Source organism: Alexandromys fortis, unplaced genomic scaffold (assembly GCF_014885135.2).
Source record: "Alexandromys fortis isolate MF-2015 unplaced genomic scaffold, M_Fortis_MF-2015_v1.1 scaffold_1, whole genome shotgun sequence".
Classification (NCBI taxonomy): domain Eukaryota; kingdom Metazoa; phylum Chordata; class Mammalia; order Rodentia; family Cricetidae; genus Alexandromys; species Alexandromys fortis.
The window spans coordinates 2256603-2278920 of record NW_026067927.1 but is presented as its reverse complement, the minus strand read 5'-3'; the positions used below and the strand labels follow the sequence as shown (position 1 = coordinate 2278920).

The window sequence follows — 22318 nt, the reverse complement described above, 5'->3', positions numbered from 1 at the left end:
AAAAGCCAAGTGAACCGAAGCTGAAGAACTGTGTTTCCACAGCTTCTCAGAGCCCTCGGTGCATGGCGCCTGCCACGAAGCTGCTCAAGACACAGCCTCTACCAAACTCGCAGAACCTTTCCCTTCATGAAGCCACACTCTGGACCCTCCCTGGTGAGGCCAGCCTTTCCTTCCACAAGCAAAATGAATGAGACCAGGCAAGGAGAGATGGCATGACTGATATCGTTGGCGGTCTCACCGGGCTTCCCCAAACCTGATTTTATTGTATTCCCCTTGAGTGCCACAGCAACCCATGAGAAAATGATGTCACCAGGGTTACTGTGACCCCTGGGGGACATTGCTAGGCAGAGGGAGAAGTCCGAGCTTCCTGATGGCACTGCTGATAAGAGACAGAAGGATTCTCCTTAGACTTCCTTCCTGTCCATGGGGCTCATCCTGCTGTAGGCTGCTAAAGGAAAAGCTGCTACAAAGAGGCCATAAGAAGCCCATCCACTGAGGCAGAGTAGACCCTGAAGGAGGTCCTAGGCCACAGGGCATGTACGTATGCATGCATGCATGTATGTATGTATGTATGACATGTCAGCAAGATTAAACCAAAACAGTCTCTCCTTTCCCGACACTGTCAGTGCAAAACCAAACTCCCCCCAGATGTCTGACCAAGATGCTCTAACCGTGGCAATCTCTGACCCATCCACACCAGGAAAATGAGCCAAGTTGGGGGTGCATAAAGATGACGACAGTACTGATGATTTTAACACAGAGCTCAGCAGCTCACTCTGGCCAAGCTCCTAGTGTGGGACGGGTGCTTTCCATGCAACCTCATTATAGCGTTATGGACTTTCTACCGAGCTAAGATCATTGCTAGCTCCATTTTAAGGGTGCAAGCCAAAGCTCTTCACTACAAAAGAGCTGGAGCAGAAGCAGGTACATGGTAGCCACGGTCAAGCTCACCCCGCGACTCAGTGTCTGCCTCCCACGTGGAAAGCCTAGGGCTTTTAAGGATAAAGCACTAAGTACTGGTCCTGTTGTTACAAGATCTGGGTCGTTTGCCGCAAGAGCCAGGTCCAGGGTGGAGAATAGCAACAACTGCTGCATATCTGCATCACGCACATCATGCAAGCACTCAGTATCCCAGTGCAGATGCTACCCAGAACCCTCTGGGAGAAACAAGTGCTATGACTTCTCTCCAGAGGAGGGGACTGGGACTTAGAGCCAAATCAAGTGAGCTGCCCAGGCTTATGTATCTGGTAAGATATAGAATTTGGGTCCGGTTGTGCCTGGCTTCTGAGTTCTAGGCTTGTTGCCAACATACCCTGAAGATTCTAAAATGTTCTAGGGCAAATAAGGGGTATGAATCTGAATAAGGCATGGGAAGGGGGAGTGTTTGCGGATCTGGGACACGCCAAGCTATTCCAGTATTCCAAAGTCTGCTCCGGGATGGAATCCCTTGAAATGCGCAGTGTCGAGATCTTCTTTCTTCCACTGAACTCCTGCCTGACCTCATCTTTCACAAGAAGGGCCCTTCTGGCATTTGCTCACAGAGCTGACACGGGGTAGTGTTGATAAGAATGGTGCTGATGTGGGGGAGGCCATGGGTTAGTAAAAATAACATGTGTCTTTTAATGGGGTCCCCGTGTGTGCCAGGCCACACAGGCTGGACACAATATTCATTTAGAACCACCCCAGAGATAATCAACACTACTCCTGCTTTACAGGCAAGGACACTGAGGCTTAGAAAAATCAAGTTGCTTGTCCATGCTAGTGAACATTTACAACCTAGGTTCAAAGCTTAGTGTGCCTGGGTCCCACTCCGCTGTCACTTGCGACATCCCAGGGGCACCCTGGAGCTAGGATTGGAGTAGGAGGTTAGTTCCTAAACAGTTGAGTATACCTGAAGACTGAAGTTAGCACCCAAAGTGGAGAGGGGGAAGGGAAGAGCCAGGTGTCAGTGCTTGGATGTTAGTTCTAAGATTCGCCATCAGAGAGTCCGTGTTCTCTTCTACCTGGCCAAGGTAAAGGACCCAGCCAACCCATCACAGGTCTATTTTAGGCAGTGCTTTAACTCTGAACTTCCATATGGTACCTCCAACCCAGCAACTCACTTAGTGTGAAGCCCATCTCCCCTGCTGCTGATGGACGGTCACAACAGAGTAAGGAAGCACAGACATCCATGGGTCTGCACGAGCCCCAGCTCTCCACAGTGAGTGACTCAGAAGTTTCATGGACTGCAAATGCCAGCAGACTCGAGAATGCTGACCCAGGGGGCATGGGAAGTGTGTGGGGTGAGAAAGAGGTGTGTATGATGCAATTATATTTTAATTTAAAAAGCCTTAATGGTTATATGAAGAGTATAAATGAAAAATGGGAAACACCCAATGGTCCACCGTCTCTGCTAAAAGAGGACATTAAGTAGCACACTGGCGTGAACTCTGTTAGAAAAAGAAAGATGGCAGTGTGGCTGAAGAGTTAGGAAGAGGTCAAGGTAGCTGTGGTGGGCCAAGGACATCATTCCATAAGCAGCCCTGTGGCAGCATCGTGGAGTTTAAAGCTGCTTATGAATGCACAGTTCTGCAAAGGCCATCACTGTCTGTCCTTGTGTCCCTATGTCTCTCGTGTGCCCATGCATTGCTGCAAGCTTCACACAGTCCTTGAAAATCCAAAATCCTGTCACAGCGCTGGAATGCCCTTGTTGTAAAAGTGCAGGGCTCATGCAAAGAGACCTGGAAAAACCATAGTTGTATGTACCTCCCTGAGGGCTCAACTTCTAGGAAGTCCCCCCCCAAAACATATGACTTCTCACCAACACACACCCATACATATTTATGCAATGCTAGGAGTAGACCTTTGTGTGTGTGTGCACACAAACACACACACATGTTCACATCACCTTGCAAGGAGAAGTATCCCTTGAGAAAGAGACTCTAGCCAAAGGTCTTTGGATAGATTTAGTAAAAATGAAGAAGCATTTGTCTCTCAGGGCCAGTGTAAACTGCCAGATAGCCCACCATTATAGAGGAGCTCTGTTGGCACAGGAGGGTCTGGAATTTTCCATGTAAATGCTGGGTCATCAGGAGGAGAAGCCAGCAGCCACTAAGATCACTAGACACCCACATGGGAAGGGGAGGGGGGGTCTGAGGAAAGGTGACTAGGGGTAGGATAGAGGGGCACCTAGAGGAATATGATGGCCCAAGGCTGAGGGACTAGAATGAGGTGGAGGGGTGTGGTCACTGGATCCTACAGCCAGAAATCTAGACCAGTCTCCCGAGGATGGGCTTCCTTCAGCATTCTGGCCCAACTCTGCTGTGTTCAAGGGGTGAAAATGCACGGAGCAGCTTCCTGGGCCTGCAGCTCAGCTATGGGCTTTCACTGCCTGAGGCTCCCAGCAATACCTAGATCAATACCTAAAATAGCCAGCCTTGGCCCCTGTAACATCCCAGGGGGTGATATCTAACTTCAACAAGCTACCCAAACTCTTACAGAACTGGGCCGCAGTCCTCTTGTAGACATAGTTCAAAATAACAACTCTAGCCACACCGTTAATTAAAACACACCTCCTTTCTTCTTCGACAAGAAACCTCTGCAATAGTTCTGTGAAAAACTCCAGTTTGGAATTCTCAGCTCTTAGAGCTCCTAGACTGAACTCTGCTGGCCAAGGCCTTGAGCTCTCTTCATCCTCCGCTCCATCGGCCACATAAGGGGCCCCTGGCATATACCGGTGGGTTCTTCTGTCCTGTGTCTGAGTTCTGTTCCCGGGCCCCTACAAGCAACAAGGCCTTGCACGTTGTTTAACAGGTCCTTTGGGGTCATTTGCCTAGGAAAACCCAGAGCCAGGTATCTGGGGCGTGGCTGGGCGGAGGGACAGTCCCTCACTCACTTTCATTTTGGCTTAAGAAGACCTTTCGCCTGAGCCTTGATACCCAGGGACAGCTTCTGACAAGACTGGTGACTCTGGCAGAATGGGTCTTCCCCTCTCAGAGGTCGGCGGAAGTAGAATTTGGGAAAGGGAGTTTGGGGGCTACGTCTCCTTCTGCAGCCCCTCTCCTTGCACTGTCACGCCCGAACTTGACTTGTCCTTGTGGAATCTGGTTCCCATCTCCCCCGTTCTAGTCTCTTCAAGAGAAATAAACCTGAAAGTGTTTGGGATGCTCAGAGTGATGTCGCTACAAGAACTGTGACTCACAAAGAACTGAGTACGACCTCACCTTCCGCATTTGAAATATAGTATATCATGAACTTTTAGAATATCTACAGCGGACTACAACTCCCTAGAGACAGGAATTTTCTTCCACACATTTCTGCACTAGGGGTTGGTATTAACCAATGAGTTTCTGTTTGAGAAACAGGTCTCTGCGGTGACTCAGATGGTGGATGCCACTAATGGAAGCCCTGGGCCTTCTCCACTGGTCCTAGAATTTAATCCTCATGTAGGCAATAGGACTTGAGACTGCAGGGCAAGATATGCCATTTTTCTCCATTAGGCCCCTCTTGCTTGGGAACAGCCCTTCAGCTCCTTCTGGCTAGCTCACAGTACTGGGCCACTAGCTGATAACCAGCCCAGAGCAGTACCTTCAGTTGGGAGACAGGGTGCCAATAGCTATGGTACTTACTCCATAGCTCGAGCACCATGCTGCTTAGCTCCTTGTACATCTGAACTAAATAATAAATGTCAGCCAAACAAGGTCCATATGTGGATGTTGCTGTGTCCTAGCTAGACATGAAAGTATCAAGCTGAGAAACTCCTGATGTCTATATAAGCGCTACCCTTAAAAGTGTTGTTGCGGATCCCAGGCACTTGGGTGGTGAGGGAAATATACCGGGAACTCAGAATCCTAGCATCTCACGCATCCAGAGTGGCACACTATAGACTGTCTGGACACGGGCAAAGCTCAACTTTTGTCTCCTAAAGGTGCTATGCTATGGACCCAGGCTTAAGGAGCTCTCTTTGGCCTTATCTCCTCCATGAATTTTTTTCCAGAATAAAGTCTGCTTGTTTCAGAATCAGGAACTCATCTTACACCTATGTTCATCACATAACCAGCATCATCAAACACATCAAAATGGTAGCATTTCTACTCAGCCCATAGTATGTGACATTATCCCAGGTACTTTATATTGTCTGATGTTATCTGGCCCTATAGAAAGGGCTAAAAATTAAACCCTTTATTTTCTGCACAAGAAAACTGAGGGTTAGAGACACCATATGGCTTGTCCAACGCCACTTCTCTAGCATATATCAGGCTCTGATTCAGAGCTAGGTATGCTCAAACTTAAAAATCCACAGTCGCCACAGGATCCAATGCAGAGCGTCATACACAGAAGGCAATCCACAAGGCACCACCTCCAGGAAGAAGTACTCAGTTACCTACGTATTTGTTCCTTCCCAGAGGCCAGCACAGACCCAGTCTCGGGTTCCAAGGGAACCCTCTGGAACTTACAGCCTGTCATCCCAGCAGCTGGTCTTCAGGAAGGTGTTCAGGCAGGCTGATTTTGACAGTAATTCATTCATAAAATATTAGCCAAGGGCATAAACTATTGGCACTTTCATCAGTTCAAAACATTCTCCCGTCTGGGCCAGGATAAACACTCAGACTTGGAGAGTTCTATGTTAACACTGGCCCTGAAGAACACAAAGACCCAGGGCCAGGCTGCTAAAGGGCAGGGTGATGAAGCCTGGCTTGTGTCCAGCTGTAGTCAGGGTTATTGGGGGAGCAGGGAACTGTGGGGATCATCTAAGACTGGATCACTTTATAGCAGTAATTTTGATGCTTGAGGTTACAGTGAGTGGCAGGGTTGGAATTCAAACTCGGGTCTTTGGCTTCTTCTGGGATTCAAGAAATACCCGTCTCCTCGACTTTTCTGGAGCTGAATTCAGAATTACTGAAGGAGAATGGACTCGCAAAAAAAAAAACAGTATAAGGTCTCAGGGGAGATTAAGACCTGCAGGGGCAGCTGAGCATCCCCTGGAACAGAGATTGGCATACTAAAAATCAGACGGCTGTTCTCCCAGATGAAGGGCTATACCATCCCCAGACCAATTGCCAACCTCATCACCAGCCGTGGAAATTCACTGGTGTAGCTCTTCCCGCTCAGTCAGTCTAGCAAGGGCTTCCGCAGCCCAGCCTCAACTGCATCTTACCCTTATCTCTCCTGGCTTGCCCTCCAGCCAGCCTAAGTTCCTCTTCTGCGAAGCCTGTCCCAGGTAGATGCTAAAATACTGTTTTGCTAAGCCCTCCCTGGCCAGCGAAGCTGAGTTCCAAGCAGAACTCACTTGCCCTGAGTCACTGCTCAACAGCTCCTCCTGAAACCTCTACAGCACCAGTCATTCTCCCATCCCTTTCCTATAGGATCCTAGCGATAACGATAGAGTAGCAGGCACACTAAGGCCTATGCCGTGCTAACTCTCCACACGCACGGGGGCATTTGGTCCTTGGCCCTCCTCTTAGCTGAGCAACATTATTGGACAGGTAAGGAAACAAAGGCCTAGAGAGTTGCCCAAAGTCATATGTGTTAGAAACTGGAGTCTATAACTTCACAGCCAAGACTCCTAATGTCTAGGCTGCACCACACACACACACACACACACACACACACCATCATCATCATCTCTAACACATCACTGTGTTAGTTCCTGCCATGTTTCTGCCATGGTTTGTGAAACTGGCAATGAGTCTCTGAGAGCTGGAGTTATTTTATTAATATATTTGTTCAATTACAAGTGTGTAGGAACCTTCAACCACATTCCTAGGATTTGAACCTTATTGGAGATTCTGAACTAAGCCTGTTCCCTCAGCTTTCTCCAGTCCACTTTGGAAACAGGGCCACAAAAGACAAATTATAGAACAACTCAGGCTTGGCCACTCCAGAACCAGGATACCGGAGAAAGGAAAATTTAGTCAGTTTCAATGAAAACTTTGTATCTGATAAATTTGCTATACTTTGTCCCAGGAATCCAGCACACAGCAGCACAGCAGGTGCATGCTCTCTCTCTCTCTCTTGCTCTCGCTCTCACTCCCTCCCTGCAACATGGCAGTGGCCATGTGGACACAGCGTCAGCAAGAGCCCTGGAATATTTATCTATTCGGCACATGTGGCAAGCTGGCCATCTGTGTTGCCATTTAGTTTCAATGGCATATAGCAATAGAAAGGATGGATCACAGCATGTCAATGACGACTTCTGGAAATCAATGCTCCCAGCAGGCAGAGTGGTGACTTACACATCCGGGTGACCCCTGCAGGGACTAGCATTATGCCTTACACTGAGCTAATCCAGAGAAATATCGTTGATTAATGACAGGGCATCTGGTGTCTAGGGACAGGCCATCTCAGACAGTCACTAAGGACATGCAACTGTCCTAAGGGCTTCCAATTTGTCATTTATTCGTCATCTCTCTCTTTGCTACAAATATAGAAAATCTACCTTTTTATGTTGTTGCTACCATTGGCCCCCAAAGGGCCAGAATGCTCAAATGCTCAAATCTGCTGAGAGTCCCTGGTAGGTCGTCAGCCACGAAGTGTGGAAAAGTTTCACCTTCAGGTTGTATTTCTCTTCCTTAGCTTTCCCTCTCTGCCCAGCAACTATGGATCAGAGTACTGAGCCAGAAGAGTAGCAAGGGCCACCAGGGACCAGGAAGCATCTCCTGACATTTGGGACTTTTGTCCCAGCTTCCTTATCTGGAGTATCTAATGATGACAGACCCATGTCAGGAAGGGAACACGGGGCTGCTCTCCAAATTGGTTCTAGCTTTGATTCGCTTTCTCAGTGAGAGTTGATGCTTCTATATGCAACAGGATCAACTCAGAGCCACGTGCTCGTTTTGGTGACCACACCCTTTTTTTTTTTTTTTTTTTTTTTTTTTTTTTACAAATACTGGGTATTTCTTATCCCAAAGCAAGTGTCCAGAGAGCACACAGAAACACAAAGTTGTGCATCTTGGACTCTGGGAGTCACACACTCCTCCCAAACCCTGTAAATTGTCAGCCTGCCTCCAACTGACTTCCCTTAAATTCCAAGTCGGAACTCCTACAAGGCAAGGTGTGGCCTTATCTTGTAGTACCAGGGATGGCCCAATGTCTTCTTCTAGAAGCTAGAGTCCCTGGGTTCTGTGCAGGGCACTCCTGAACTTCCATCTCAGTAAAGATGATGGGGACCAGGGTGGCTTGGGCATCTTAGGCTCCAAGCCCTTCAGGAAGGAGCTCAAGGCTGCTTCCACGGGACTGTATGTGACCTCTGTGCTCTCATTCCAGGGCTGATGGGAAAATGACAGCTCATCAAAAAGAGGGCAAAAGAGCTCGGCTGCTGAGTGTCTTCTCCAGGTTCACCTGTAGCCCACTCCATAATGTAGTCAGAGCCTGTAAAACTGAAGAGGACACTCCAGGCTCCCAGGCCTCCTGTCTCAAGGCCCAGCTCAGTCATTGGCATCTAGTGGCCTAAGTTCACAAAAGCTATGTGCACTTACCTCTGTCGCCCTCCGGAGATCCAAGGGCTCTAATTTTACCCGGCCTAGTGTTCGAGCCCCAAAGCTAAGAGTGCTACAGGTATTGCCATCTTGTGTCTGGCTGGAACATCCCAAACTCTTGGGGATTCCTTTCAAGATCTATACCCCTTTACCTGCGGGGGCCAGCTTTGACTCGTGTTCCTCACCCGACCAGGTGCCCCGAATCTATCCTTGAGCCTCTGTGCCTACCACTCTCCAAGATCCTGCCTAATCAATTCCCCTAATGGAAAGTATTCTGATCCTATTTTCTGGCGCCCTAAAGAGTTCTTTCCCAAACACTAAATTTGTTCGTGCGTCTCTTCTCCATGGGTATCCCTGCTCCCCTCCCTCTGCTACAAGAGCAAGCAGCCTCCCAACTCCAAAGCCTCAGTCAACCCTGCGCTCACCACCACCATTTTTGTAGCAGAGATAGGGGAAGCGCCACACGTTGGCCAGGTCCACTGCGAAGCCGACCACAGACAGTAGGAAATCGATCTTCTTGCCCCAAGTCTCCCGGGGCTGCGCGTCACCGTCCTGGGACGCCAGGAGGCACTGGACGCCGTTGCGCTCCTTCACCACCAGCAGATCCGCGGTTTTGCAGGGCCGTAGGGGCTGCTCAGGCAGCGGGTCCGCCCCGCCGAGCTCTGGCTGCACCTGCGGGTTCATTCGCGCCAGAAGCATGGGTGCGGCTGTAGAGAGGGACTTCGGAGGCACACCAAAGTTCTGCTTGTATAAAAGGGAAAAAAGTGGTCACCAGGGCTTGCAGTCTCTTTGCTCCAACCGAGACCACCCAGGGGAACCCAGAACGTCGGGATCCGTGAGCTGATCGGACTCCGGCTTCCTCTAGAAAAGGGAGCACATGTGTTGGAAAAATTTGGAGACAGAGGTTGTGACGCGCGTCCGACTGGGACAGAACTCATAGGTGGGAACCTCCTCGGGCCGCCCTGTGGGTCGGGCTAAAGACCCTGTCGACTCTACCTGGGTCATTCTCCGCCTCTACCCGCCCCCCCCCCCACCCGACCCCACATCCCTAAATGGCAAGTTTCTTGCGGGCCCTGCAGGCAGGGCCGGTGTCTACTCGTGGTCCCGTCCTGCTTCGGGGAGGCGGAACCCAACAGCCCTGGGAGCCTTCGGGACACTAGTGGGTGCAGCCGTTCGCGAGGTGCTTCGGAGCCGGCCCCACACTTACCGGTCTCGCGCGCAGGGCGCACTCACGTGGTGGGCGGCACGGGGATCGCAGGCGCCAGCCCAGGCTGAGCTCCGCCGCGTGGCACTCAGGCGGGGCCCCGGGAGCGCTGCGGGCGCGGGGCAGCCGGCAGGACACGGGCTGGCTGGCTCTGGCCGCGCCCGGAGGAGGCCGACCTGGTAATGTAGACTGTGCCCCAGGTAACGCGCCTATTGCATTAGCCCCGCGCCCAGCCCGCTCGGTCTGGAGCCTGTTAGCACTAATGCAGACTGACAGCGTGGCCCGGACTGGCAGAGGCGGGGGCGCAGCTCCCACGGGCTCCGGGGTGGCGGGAGCCGGACTCTAGAGGACTCGTGAGAACCTGGCTCACACTCTCCGTGTCTCTCTTCAGCAGGAGTAGCGCACGCGGTTCCCAAAGACACCTGGCTCTGGCCTGTGAGCAAAGGAAGAGGGCAACAAACTCCCAGAAGTGGAATCTATGTCTTCAAAGGGGGGCTGGAAAGAATAGGGAGAGCAGCCACCACCCTAGCGACATCAGCGCTGTCATTCACTCAGACCACTTAATCTACTTGGTGAGAGTTTTCTCTACCAGCAAAATTGGAACTCGGTGCTCCAACTGAGCGCTGCGACCGGTGGCTGACAGGCTGGGCAGGGCGCGGCCCTTGGGCAGTTTTTTTTTTTTTTTTTTTTTTTTTTTTTTTTTTTTTGTCTTTTTTTTTTTTTTTTTTGGTTTTTTTCTTTTTTTTTTTTTTTTTTTTTTTTTTTTTTTTTTTTTTGGCCAGCTCAGCTTGTTGAAAGGTCATGGCCCAGAATTTTACTCTTGACTCTCTTTGTGACCAGCAGGCTAACAGGCTTTGGAGGTTGTGACCCTGTTCTCCTTGGAGTCTACGACCCAATTCTGTAAGGCTGAGCCCTGATACTCATCCCTATAAATGCCTCCTCCTAAGTGCCCAAGTTAGCCTTTTTAGTCTCCCACAAGTGGGCAACACCTTCAAAGAGCTGTTTGTTCAGTCCCAGAAGCAAGAGGAAAACAGGAAACACAATGAATAAACACATATGATGAGGGAGAAGACTGGTGTGGTATGGGCTGGTGTGGGTAAAGCAAAGGAAGGGGATGGATGAAAAGAGCAGGGCTGCGATTTCAACAGCATCTTCCGTCGCGTTTAAGCGTGAAATACTTGGACCGCAGAGTTATTTATCCAACTTCTGCCTGCGTCTAAAGACACCCAGCTAGGAGAGCCATGGAGACAGTCACTGATACCCAGGAGTTCCCAGTCCAATGTGTAAAGAGTCTACTGCCGTCTGGGACTGGCTGTGGCCATTGGAGAGAAGGAATTTGGTGACGCCAAATCAGTAAGGGCAGCAGGCAGGAATGTAGGGACGACACTTAAACAACACAGGAAGAAATTTAGATAAGCTTAGTCACACCTATCCTTCCATGCTTCCAACATTCCAGGCTTAAAGCTACCCCAGGGTCTTTGCAATTGCTCTTGCTTCCATCTGAGTTATTCAGGTCTGAGTGCAGAAACTCCTTCTTAAACTCTTGCATCTAAAAATTCGCCCCCCCCTCCATTGTCCACCAGATCACTGACCTAACTAAAAAATTAATTTCATCTCTTTTTGAATGGCAGTTGAGCTCCAGAAGACCAGAGGCATCGTCTGCCCTACCCGTACCTCTGGCACCTGTAACTCACTAACACCGCCTGGCACATACCATGAGTGAATGAGAGAGTAAATGTACTGCCGATACATGGGACTGTTCAGATAATTTTCACACACAGGGCCAGCAATGCAGGTATCCTGTGGAGAGGATGCAGAGAGGAGAGAAGAGCTGCCCAGAGGGTGGTAGGTTCACTTTGATCCCTTGGGGACTGAAGACAGGAAGCAGGAGATTAGGCAAAGGGTGGACCTGAGGCTTCAGGATGAGAACTGGAGAGTACAGGTTCCCTGTCATCAAAGGGTCATCCGTGACAAGCCAGTGAGAAAGAACACACATACTCCGAGGTTCAAGAGACCAGTCTGAGGTCCCACATGTCAGAGGTATCAGAGCTGGAAGGGAAACCCAGGTCTCACGGTCCTCATTTCTGGTCTCTTCACTTACGATGGATGACGACATCTGAATCCCTCTAGCTGGCCTGTCATGCTCCCCTCTGCTCCATCAAGCTGGTCATCAAGCCCTGATACTCTCCTCTCTGCCTGACAATGAAGCCCTGCCAATCCTCCTGAAGCCCAGGGGATTCTCATCACTCCCTGTTGCTCACCTTAAGCCCCTGTCTTTCTAATCACATAATCATACCCAGCTGCCAGATAAATTCCTGAAACTCAAGCCCAACACCTCACCTGAAATCCCATGGAGACGTACCAGAATGACTGAATGAGCCATAGATTTAAATTAATCTCATTTTCTCCTTTACGCCACTTGGTATCTATCTGCCCAGTTTTCTACAGTGAGTATTTGATACTTGGACAATCGGAAAAAGATAACTCACAATTTCCAAAGATACTCCTGTCTCTCCAAGATAAACAGCATCAGTGGTGCAAACAAAATTCCACTTGTCCATTTAACCATACTTTCTGCCATTAATCCTCTCCTCTTTTTCCCTAAGCCTTTCTCCCTCTTTCAAGACATGCTTGCTGGACCAGGGGAGGTTGCTCAGTGGTTATAAGTACTTGCAGCTCCTGGAGGGGACCAAGATTCAGTTCCCAGCACCCACAAGACAGTTCACAACTATCTGCAACTGCCTTCCAGCCTCCACAGATACTGGGTGTGTATATGATGTTCAGACATACATGCAAGCAAAACACTCATATACAAACAGTAAAAATAAAATAAATCTTCAAAATATATTTTCTTCTCTAGCAACATAGGTGATACTCAAGAACAAGTATTATAGTTTTATGTCCCGCAGAATTTTTAATATGCTCTTTCCATCCTTTTGTCTATTGGAGGAATTCCTGTTCAGCCTCCAAAACCTCTAAGACCAACCCCAATCAATACTTTCCCTGACAAGCAGTGTTCACGAAAGTCAGATCTCCTTTTTATAGGGCTTTTGAGCATTTGTCTGGTCTAGTTATTTGTGTAACTTCCCTAACCAGTCTGAGAACAGTATCTAACATAACCTACTACATAGCCAGCTAGCACTGCAAAAACTCATACCAACAGAAGTAGAAGAGAACTATCTTGTTCCTTGCTTTGGGATTAATTTATGTTGGAGTCATCCAGAAGCCGAATTTGAAACAAAGGTCAGAATAAGTGAGGGAGGGAACTTCTGGGAACGCTTTAGAGAATTGAGCAAGCAAGACAGGAAAGGATGTAAGACCAGGAGAAGGTGGGTTAAAGAGTAGCTCAAGGCAGGGACTGCTGGTGTCATCCTGCTGGGACTTCAGAGGCACAGTACATGCCTTGGAGCTGTCCCGGCAAGAAGAGAGCTAGGAGGTTTACCCATGAAAACTGCTCCCAAGTATTGACTCCTCCAGTGCTTCCTGTCTAGCCTAAGACAAGCCTGTGTCTGCTGCCAAAGAAGGGTCTCAGCAGAGCCCCAGGTCCTGGCAACAGAGAGCATCGGGGCGGGGTCTGCACTGAGAACAGAGTGAATGACGAGGAGGATGGGCAGGACCCTGGTAGTGTCTGTCGCCAGGGTGGGGAGAAGCATTCCCCTAACTACACAGACATTATCAGAAGGCTAATTGGCGAGTTCTCAGAGTTCCCCCTGTGGCTTCCAAGACATCTGGGGGACACAGCTGGCCTGAAGGAGAAGGCGTCTCCCTCATCTCCGGCCCAGACTCCCTGCTTATGGTTCTAAGGGCCATTGGGGCCATGTGGCTTCTCTCGTGCTCTCTGCATCCTGCCCCACCAGTTGGCCTGAGGGCAAGTGGTGGGCAGGAGGCTGGAGTATTATCAGAGCTAGCATGGTCTCAGGGGAGGCGTCACTTCCACTTACCATGGCACTTGGTGACACAGGCCATGGGAAGCAAAGCGATAGCTGGTGCTGTTAGTCCATCTTTGGTCATCTCCCTGCAGACACCAGGCCTTGACAAACAGAGGTTGGGCTGGAGTGTATCTAGAATCCAAGAAGCTGAGTCCTGAGGGCTCTCTCGCAGTCTTTACCTCCAAGGCACCATAGGGATAATTAAGGCAAAAGAGAAAGGGAAGTCTACCTGTCTGTTTTCTCTCCTTGCTCCCTCCCTCTCTTCCTGCTTCTTTGCCTCTACCTCTCCCCCCCCACACACTTCTTTCCCTTTCCCTTCCTCCCCCATCTCTCCCCTCTCTCCTTTCTCCCATTAGGATATTAAATCTCTTTCACTGAAGCTGGTCTGCCCAAGGTTATTGGTCATTGGTCTAAGTCCTGTTCTAAATATAAATAGCATAACATGTCCCCTCAATACAAAACCCACAGGAGCTGAAATCCATCTCCACCAGGGTACTTCCCACTAAAAACCCCTTGAGGTTTCTGAAACTTCTTATCTAGAAAGTTATGTCTCAGTCCTTGATGTCTGCTCTGTTGGTTACTAAGCTCAGCAGACCCCCTATAGTTATTGCCATCAGAGAGCAACTGACCCCTGTTGACCTCCACATTTATACCCTCCACCTGGGCCTCTGCTCTGGGTTCCAACACTCTGGGTTCAACTATAGTCTATGCAGCTCTACCTAGAAAACCAGAAGTGTGGAACTGGTCATGAGCAAATCAGATGCCCTGATGCCGCCTCCCTGACTTAACACATAAGCTGCTCCTCCACAGTTGCCCTCAGCTCAAGTTACAAGGGCTCCCTCTTTCAGGCTCCTGAACCACTGAGCTTGGAGTCAGCCTTAGCTCTTCTTGCTCTCGTCTCTAACCCTGCACAGCGCCTGTGAACTCTAGATCATGTGACATCTCTGCACCTCGGAGGTGACTTCCCAGTCCCAAGTCATATCATCTCCTGTCAGGATGTCTGTGACAGTCTCCAAGTGACCTCCCTGCTTCTCCCAGTTCTCTGCGACCTGAATCTTCTAGAACTTCCGGGAAGACATTCTGGCAATATGTTCATGCCTCGTTATCCGCACTCTCTTCCTCCGATGGCTCCTGTCTTATTTGGGACAACATCTAAAGTTTTTCCCTAACCAATGAAACTTGCTTGTACTCATCTGGGGAAGGCCTACAGCCCCTACATCAGTAAGGGACAGAGGTTCCATAAGTGAGGAGAACCAGAATGGCAGGAAGTAGAGCAGAAAGGTATGGGGGCTTGATTGGGCTCTACAGCTGTGGCCACAGCCATTGATGAGATGAGATGGGCCATGAGAAGAAGAAAAACAACACATAGGGCAAGAGAAGAGCCAGGAAAGAGAATGGAAAAGGTATATCCAGAGCACACAGCGCAATGTCCTGGAAGAAACAGGTTTCCTTCTATGCCTGTCCATTCACATCCTTGGATGGCCTTACCATGGCCATGAGGGTTAGAAGACAGAGGGCCCATACCTGGCTCCTCATTCTGTCCAGGGCAGAGGAGTTATGGTCAACTTGGTCCTGGAGCTTTATCCATCTGGGACCATCAAAGCAAATGGAAGCTCAGAAATCATCACGCAAGTTGAAGCAGAAAGGTATTCCATAGATAGCCGTCTGCAGTGTCGTGGACTCGCTTCTCGGAAACAGCATACGTGCACCGCTCTTGATTGAGTGTGAAACTCGTCGGGTGTGAAAAAGCACAAAAATGTTGTGACTAGTTGACAGTTTATAATAATTATTATATGAATATGCAAGACTGCATCCAGTCCTCCCAATTAAGTAGCAAATGCAAGCCCACGTCCCACAGGCCCATGTCCTCCAAGCCCATGTCCCCCAGCCCATGTCCCTCAAGCCCATGTTTCCCTAGCACACATAGCAACCACTGTCCTGAATGTAGAAAAAACTGTCTCTGCCTTTTTCTTCATGGTATTACCACCTAGGAATTTATTTCCAATATATGCATTGTTTGGTTTCATTATAGTTCATAATAATACATTTTTAGATTTATCCAGAATGATGGCATTTTTCATAGTTTCCTAATTTTCATTGCTGTATATACTTAATCTGTTAAATAGATGACCACAATTTAATTATTCATTCAGTGTAAAAGAACGAATTTGGAATTTAGGCTTGTTCCCAGGGTTTGTGTATACATGGGGGGTGTTGGGAGGAGTGTGTGTGTGCGCGCCAATTTCAAACAATCCACATCAATGCATTGAAATGTCTCTCATTCACATTTACAAGAATTTCTCCAGGGAGCGTTCTTGGAAATGCATTGTTGCTTTCTAGGTTACGCTTGCCTGTATGACGTAATGACACACTGTTTTTTCCAGGTGATGGAGCAACCTGCATCTCCCTCTCTCTGCCTCAGTTCCTCCCTCCTCATCGTCAGAGCCTCAGCCACCTTGCTGCCATGTGGGCTGTTCACTCTTCAGAGTGTGAGACAGTACTTTATCGTGGTTAGTGTTCGCGTCTCTGACTGTTCAATCTACCGCATGCCTTCTCCCATGCCTGTGGGTCCTTTGCATTTCATTTTCTTCTGGGGAATGATGGCACATTTACCCAACTGTCCTTTGGCTTGTCTGTTCTTAATGCACAGGAGTTCGTGAAGCACGCTGACTGCTCATCTGTGGTGTTATATGCAAGCATCTCTATTTGATTGTGTAAGACTCCTGCTCCACTCATGATCTGATAGCGAGTATTGGTTTTACTATAATTAAATGCATCCGTCTTTTCTTACTGTTTATGTGGTCTTTGTGTAATTTGAGAAGTTCTTCCCTTGCTGACATTTTTCCTCACTATATTTTAAAGTTTAACAGTTTGGGTCCTCCATGGTTATGTCTTTCACACACTCTGTAGGAGTTCATTTGTGTGTGGTAAGAATTCCACTTCGTTTTGTTGTTGTTGTTGTTTATTTGTTTGTTTGTTTTTTATAAAAAAAACCATCAAGTAGTTACTTCTTTGCTTTGATTAGCAAAGAATTCTTCTCTATCTTAAACAGTTTCCATCTATAGTTGGGCTTCTTCCAAACTTTCTTTTCTGTTATATTGATCTATTTATCTGTCTGTAAGCATGAAATCCCTTGCTGACTTAATAAGCATTACTTTATATTCCTATCCAGAGAAAAAAAATCCTTCATCCTTCTTCATTAGAAGTGCCTTGGGGGCAGGGGGAGTCATTGCAGGTCAACAGTGATGGCACTGAATCTGAAGTCAGTTTGGACCTTGCCAGAGTGTTTGAATGGCTCATCTAAAAATAGAGGACAGGTCCACCATCTCTCTTTGCGGGAGAAACTGAATGGGGGTGCCTAGGAATGGTGTGGCCTCAGTTTTAATACTATCCCAGTGGCTGAGTTCCTTTCTTTGCCCATATCTCAGTTTCCTCATCTTTAAAGTCTGTAGGACGCTGCCGCCGCCACCACTGTTGCTGTTGATGGTGGTGGTGGTGATGGTGGTAGTGATGGTGGTGATGGTTGTGGTGGTGGTGATGGTGGGGTTGGTGGTGGCGGCAGCGGCAACAATTATGGTGATTTACCTCATGGAACTGTTGAGAGGATTAATGAGCAAATAAAAACAAAGCACTTAAAACAACAGCCATATATATCAATACTTCCTCTAAATCTATTGGAGCAAAGATTTTTTTTCCCCAGAAATTTTAAAGTTAGGCCTATGTCACTTCAACCATCATGACCAGGATGAGATAGAAACTGTGGGCTGTTGTTACAGTCATGACTCTTTTGGAGTTAGAGCTAAAAACTGACTTCAAAATCTCATATCACTGCTTGCTTGTTGGGTGACCTTCGGTTTCCAAATCTCGATTTTCCCTCCTGGAAACAGGGTATGATGGCACCTACCATGGGAGTTTTAGGCTCTGTGATACCAGGAGGATTTATGGTTTCAAGGCTCTCCATGCCTGCCTGTTTGCACTTCTCGGCTACTTGCCATTCTAGCAGACTCCTGGGCTATGTTCTAGACTATGGGATTGAGCGAGCCTGCAGCTGAGGCCAGGAATCTACAAGGTTGTGGCGTGGTTATGGTAAACACAAGAAGCCCCGACCTCTTGCCTTTCTTGACATAACAAGCCAGCACAGGAGCTCTCAACCTTCCTATTAGGAACATAATAATTAATCCCAGGCCCCAACTTTCCAGCTGTGCCATCTGGGACTGCTGACTGACTCAGTTTCTCACTTCTGAAACAAGTGTATAACGGAATCTAGCTCACTGAGTAGCCATGAGGCTTAAATGCTTAGCGAATGCTAAGCACACAATGGGTACTAGAAAGCCGTGTGGTGGTTCTTTATTCACTGGACAAAGTGATTCTAGGCACTGTACTAAGTCTGCTTCACGTAAAGTTCACTATTGGTATTAAATCCATTTCACACATTAAATAGTGGGGCTGAAAGTGACCAATGCCTTGTCTTGAGTTGCAGGGTTGGAGTGGGACTGAGTGGGACTTGAGCCCAGGGTCTATACTCTTTACCACTGTCCCATCCTAGGGGTCCAGCAACATGCTGTTTGTTCCCTATCCTCCTCCAAGGCCCTCCCTGTCCAAGTCTCTATTCTCCTCAGCCTACACATCCTTTTAGCTAGTAACCTTGAGGCTGACACATTTCTGAACTCCAGTAACATCTACCTGTCAGCCTAGTCTAGTCTATCTCTCTTCCTTTTTCCAGATTCTCAAGATCTTCCCAGACCCTTAGGCCCACCTCTGCCTCTGTCGTTAGAACCCACCCTAAATACTATCATTTTTCTCTGCTTCTCTTCCTCCCTGGGTATCCCTCACTAGCCAAGAAGGCATCCTCTCCTCCCCATTTCCCTCTGCTGCATCCTGCTCCTCCCAGGGAGCTGAGGAAAAGACCCACACATACTTCACTGTCCCCCAGGCTGTATATCCACAGTAGGTTGGCACAGGAGAGTCATAGCTCGAAGACTTCAGATTTTTGTCCCCTAACCCTTGAAATGAGATCTCCATCCCGCTGCATCCCAGCCCTATCCCCATGTGATACTCATCAGCCACTCATTGCACCAGGTGGTCTAGCTGTGAAGAGCAGAAACCCTGAAGAAGACTCTATGGGTTCAAGTAGAGTCTTGACGGCGGCAGGTGAAGGAGGGTCCAGATCAGGCCGATTTCTCAGGGAAGCAGAGTGTCTCTTCATAGGCCATCTTTGGCTGTACTGAGAGATCATCCAAAGTGCACACTTCCCTAGGAGGAATCTAGCAAGTCCCACAGCCTCGGAGGGGCGAGGGGGTTAGCATCCGTTCTAACCCTCAGCCCCACCATCATATTAGAACACACATTTCTATGGGAAAAGCAGGGAGAAGAAGGTGTGAAGGACCTGGGGTCTTAGGGTATGACCCTAGGGCTGTCTTTGGAAATGGATAGGTAGCCTCCCAGGACACAGCTGCTGCAGGTGGGTCCTCTGTGGCCTGGCACTGAGACTACTGCCTATAAATGTTTGCGCAGGTTTACCATATATTAAGTACAAGCAATGTATCTATATTTGTGCAGCATATATCATACATGGATGTACATAATATACTTCGCATATATCATTAGCTATACATATGCATATATATATTCCTAAAATACGTGGGTAACCTTAAAATTCTATATTATATATGTGTGTGTGTGTGTGACTTTACACTCAAAGGAAACTGAACTACTTGTAAATTAACTTTTTTACTAATAAATATACCCATCTAACTACACGAGGGATATTAAAAAGAAACAAACAGTCCTTACAAAAGTTACCCTGTGAACACTTCCAATCAGCATCCCCTCCCTTCTGCCCAAAGGTAACCTCTACCTTGACCTCTGGTGGCAGGGATCCCTTTGGCCTGTCTAAACAATAGAAAGCATCACTTCACGTGGTTGTAAGTTTATGTAAAGGCTATCACTCCGCATGAATCCTCCTGCAAATGTTCTTGAGATTTTGCCAAGTTGATATGTGAATTTCCCTTTTTTAAACAAATGGATGTGATTAAGGAACGTGAATTGATTGGGCCAAGAGCACTCCAGGACAAGCGGAACACGGAATACCAGCATCTAGGTAGCGTGACACCTGACCCCACACCACCATTCCCTTTTATGAGTATGCAAACTGAGGCCAGGGAACACAACAGTTGTGGCCCCGGTCATCATGTATGCTCCTGTCGCGACTGGAATGAGGTTCCAGCCAATAGCTGAGGCCAAAGAACTTTCCTATTATGTTATCTTGGCAAGAAATATTGTCCTTTACTTCATCCCACCCAGAATCATAGGCATCAACCCGTTTCCCTGCCAAAGTCACTTCTCAACCTTGAACTCCAGAAAATAAACTGTTTTGTTGAATCAGTTGTTTCAACATTAAGCCCGAAGCTGGGATGTGACTGTGTTGGGGGGACCCGGTCCGGCTGTCCGGCCTTCAAAGTTATGACAAGTCTTTGGTCAGCAGCCCACCTCAGTGACCTATATTTTAATGTGAGCTATTAGATTATTGCTAATGAGACATCTTAGGGATAAAAGAATTATGCTCGCTGCTCAGGCCATGGTAGAAGTACAATTGAATTAAAGGCTGAAATCGTTTAGGACTCTGCTAGACAAGCTGTCCCCCAGGCTGGGCCTGAATGTAGATATTAAGCTTTGGAAATTACACAGGAAAAATAAGTATAATTGATCTAAGGTAACTTCACTCGTCTAAATTAAATAATGTGATTGTTACAGGCAGAAAGGCTCAGGATGAGGAGCGAGGCGGAAAAGGCTCCCTATCTGCAAACAAAGTTATAAGTTAGAGCCCCAGGGAATTGACTTTTCCATGATGGGCTGAACCCCCTCCTGGCGGCTTCTGAGAGTCCACTTGGTAGCAGCAGGAAGGGAAACTGGTCTGGATGTCAGAGGACCTGAGGCCCGGCCAGGCACCCCCCCCCCCCTCAACTTTTTCCCAAAGCTGTGGTAGGGTCCTCACAGCCTCCCCCTGGTGGCTGCCAGTTTATGTTTCTGTGACTTGTGTCTACCCATGGGGATGCTCTCAGGGCTGGGGAAGGCCATTTGCTGTTATCTCACCTCCCCAGTGCAAGCTTCTTCCATCCCATGCCATCATTTGCCATGTGACAGCTGTGTAAGGGCCAACCTCTGACCAGCCCCTGCCGGTGACTCAGAAGACCATGCCTTCCCCCACAGGACTAACTGTCCACAAGGCACGTGTGGAAAGAAATCCTCTCTTAAGTTGTTGTTGATATCTGGCCACAGCAATCAGAAGGGCCACTGATATCGGCTCTTCTGTCCCCTCCTTCCTGCCACAAGCATCCCCTGATCCACACTCCTGGACAAGACCAGTTCTAGGAGCTGTCTGGGAGTTGCTCTTTCCTCAGGCCCCACATGTAATACCCCAGCTCTGTCTCTAAGTCTGTTACCTGAAGGCGACTCTCCTGAAGCAGTTTATGCAGTGGCAGGTGCTGGTATCGGAAATCTCCCAGATAGGAACAGGCCCACACATCTGTGAACTGAGCGTTCTCACTTGCTGGCCATCCTCCCCTCTCTTGGCCTCTGTATACTCCCCCCCCCACACACATGTAGGCAATTCAGTGAACAGCCTATAATGGAAAATGTGATGGTTCCCCAAGTATCTGGCTTGCTGCAAAATTTTACTGCTCTGGAGTCTTGAGGTCCACAGCTAAGACTTGTAAGTATCACTCTCTCGTGACCAAAACCACCTAGAACATCTCCAGATCCAAGAGGTTTCCTCTCGGCTCTATCCCGTCTGTAATGACTGCTCTAGGTTGCCAGCTTGACAGGACTCAAAGTCAGTTAGGAGACATCCCTCCGAGTGTGCCTGTGGGGCTGTTTATAGAGATGCTTAACTTGAATGTGCTGGAATAAAAAGTGGAAAATGAGAAAACCACCTGAGAGCCCACAGTTCCTGTGGTCTTCCTTATCTGCCTACATATAAGCAAGTTCCAGTCATAGTGGCCACAGTCTTCTGGTAACATGCCGTCCTCCACAGGACTAACTGGCCTCAGGCCGAGCACAGGAAAAAATCCTCTCTTAGGATGTGGGATAAAGGGAACACTCCTGCATTGCTGGTGGGAGTGCAAACTGGTACAGCACCTTTAGAAGTCAGTAGGGCAATTTCTCAAAAAATTAGGAAACAACCTTCCTCAAGACCCAGCAACACCACTTTTGGGTTATATTCAAAGGATGCTCCATCCTACCACAAGGGCTTGTGCTTAACTATGTTCATAGCAGCATTGTTTGTCTTTGCCAGAACATGGAAGCAACCTAAATGCCCCTCGACTGAAGACTGGATAAGGAAAGTGTGGTACATTTACACAATGGAGTACTACACAGCAGAAAAAAATAATGACGTCTTGACATTTGCAGACAAATGGATTGATCTAGAAAACATCATATTGAGTGAGGTAACCCAGACCCAGAAAGGCAAATATCATATGTACTCACTCTTAAGTGGCTTTTAGACATAAAGAAAAAAAACAGCCTACAATTTACAATCCTAGAGAACCTAAACAACAATAAGGACCCTAAGAGAGGCATACATAGAGCTAATCTACCTGGAAAGTAGAAAAAGACAAGATCTCCTGAGTAAATTAGGAACATGGGGACCATTGAAGAGGGTTGAAGGGGAGGGGAGAGAAAGGGAAGGGAGCAGAGAAAAATGTAGAGCTCAATAAAATCAATTAAAA

At 48.2% G+C, this 22318-nt stretch overlaps 1 protein-coding gene across 1 annotated transcript in view; it reads right to left on the bottom strand.

Moving 5' to 3' along the window:
- Positions 1 to 9797, bottom strand: part of Slc6a2 (solute carrier family 6 member 2) — a 40744-nt gene extending 30947 nt beyond the window's left edge. The window contains exons 1-2 of the mRNA XM_050144431.1: positions 9664 to 9797; positions 8882 to 9197 (exon numbers count right to left, since the gene is read on the bottom strand). Of these exons, the coding sequence (XP_050000388.1) occupies positions 8882 to 9155 (274 nt within the window). The 5' untranslated portion in view covers positions 9156 to 9197; positions 9664 to 9797. The remainder of the gene's footprint in view (positions 1 to 8881; positions 9198 to 9663) is intronic.
- Between the last annotated feature and the right edge of the window lie 12521 nt (positions 9798 to 22318).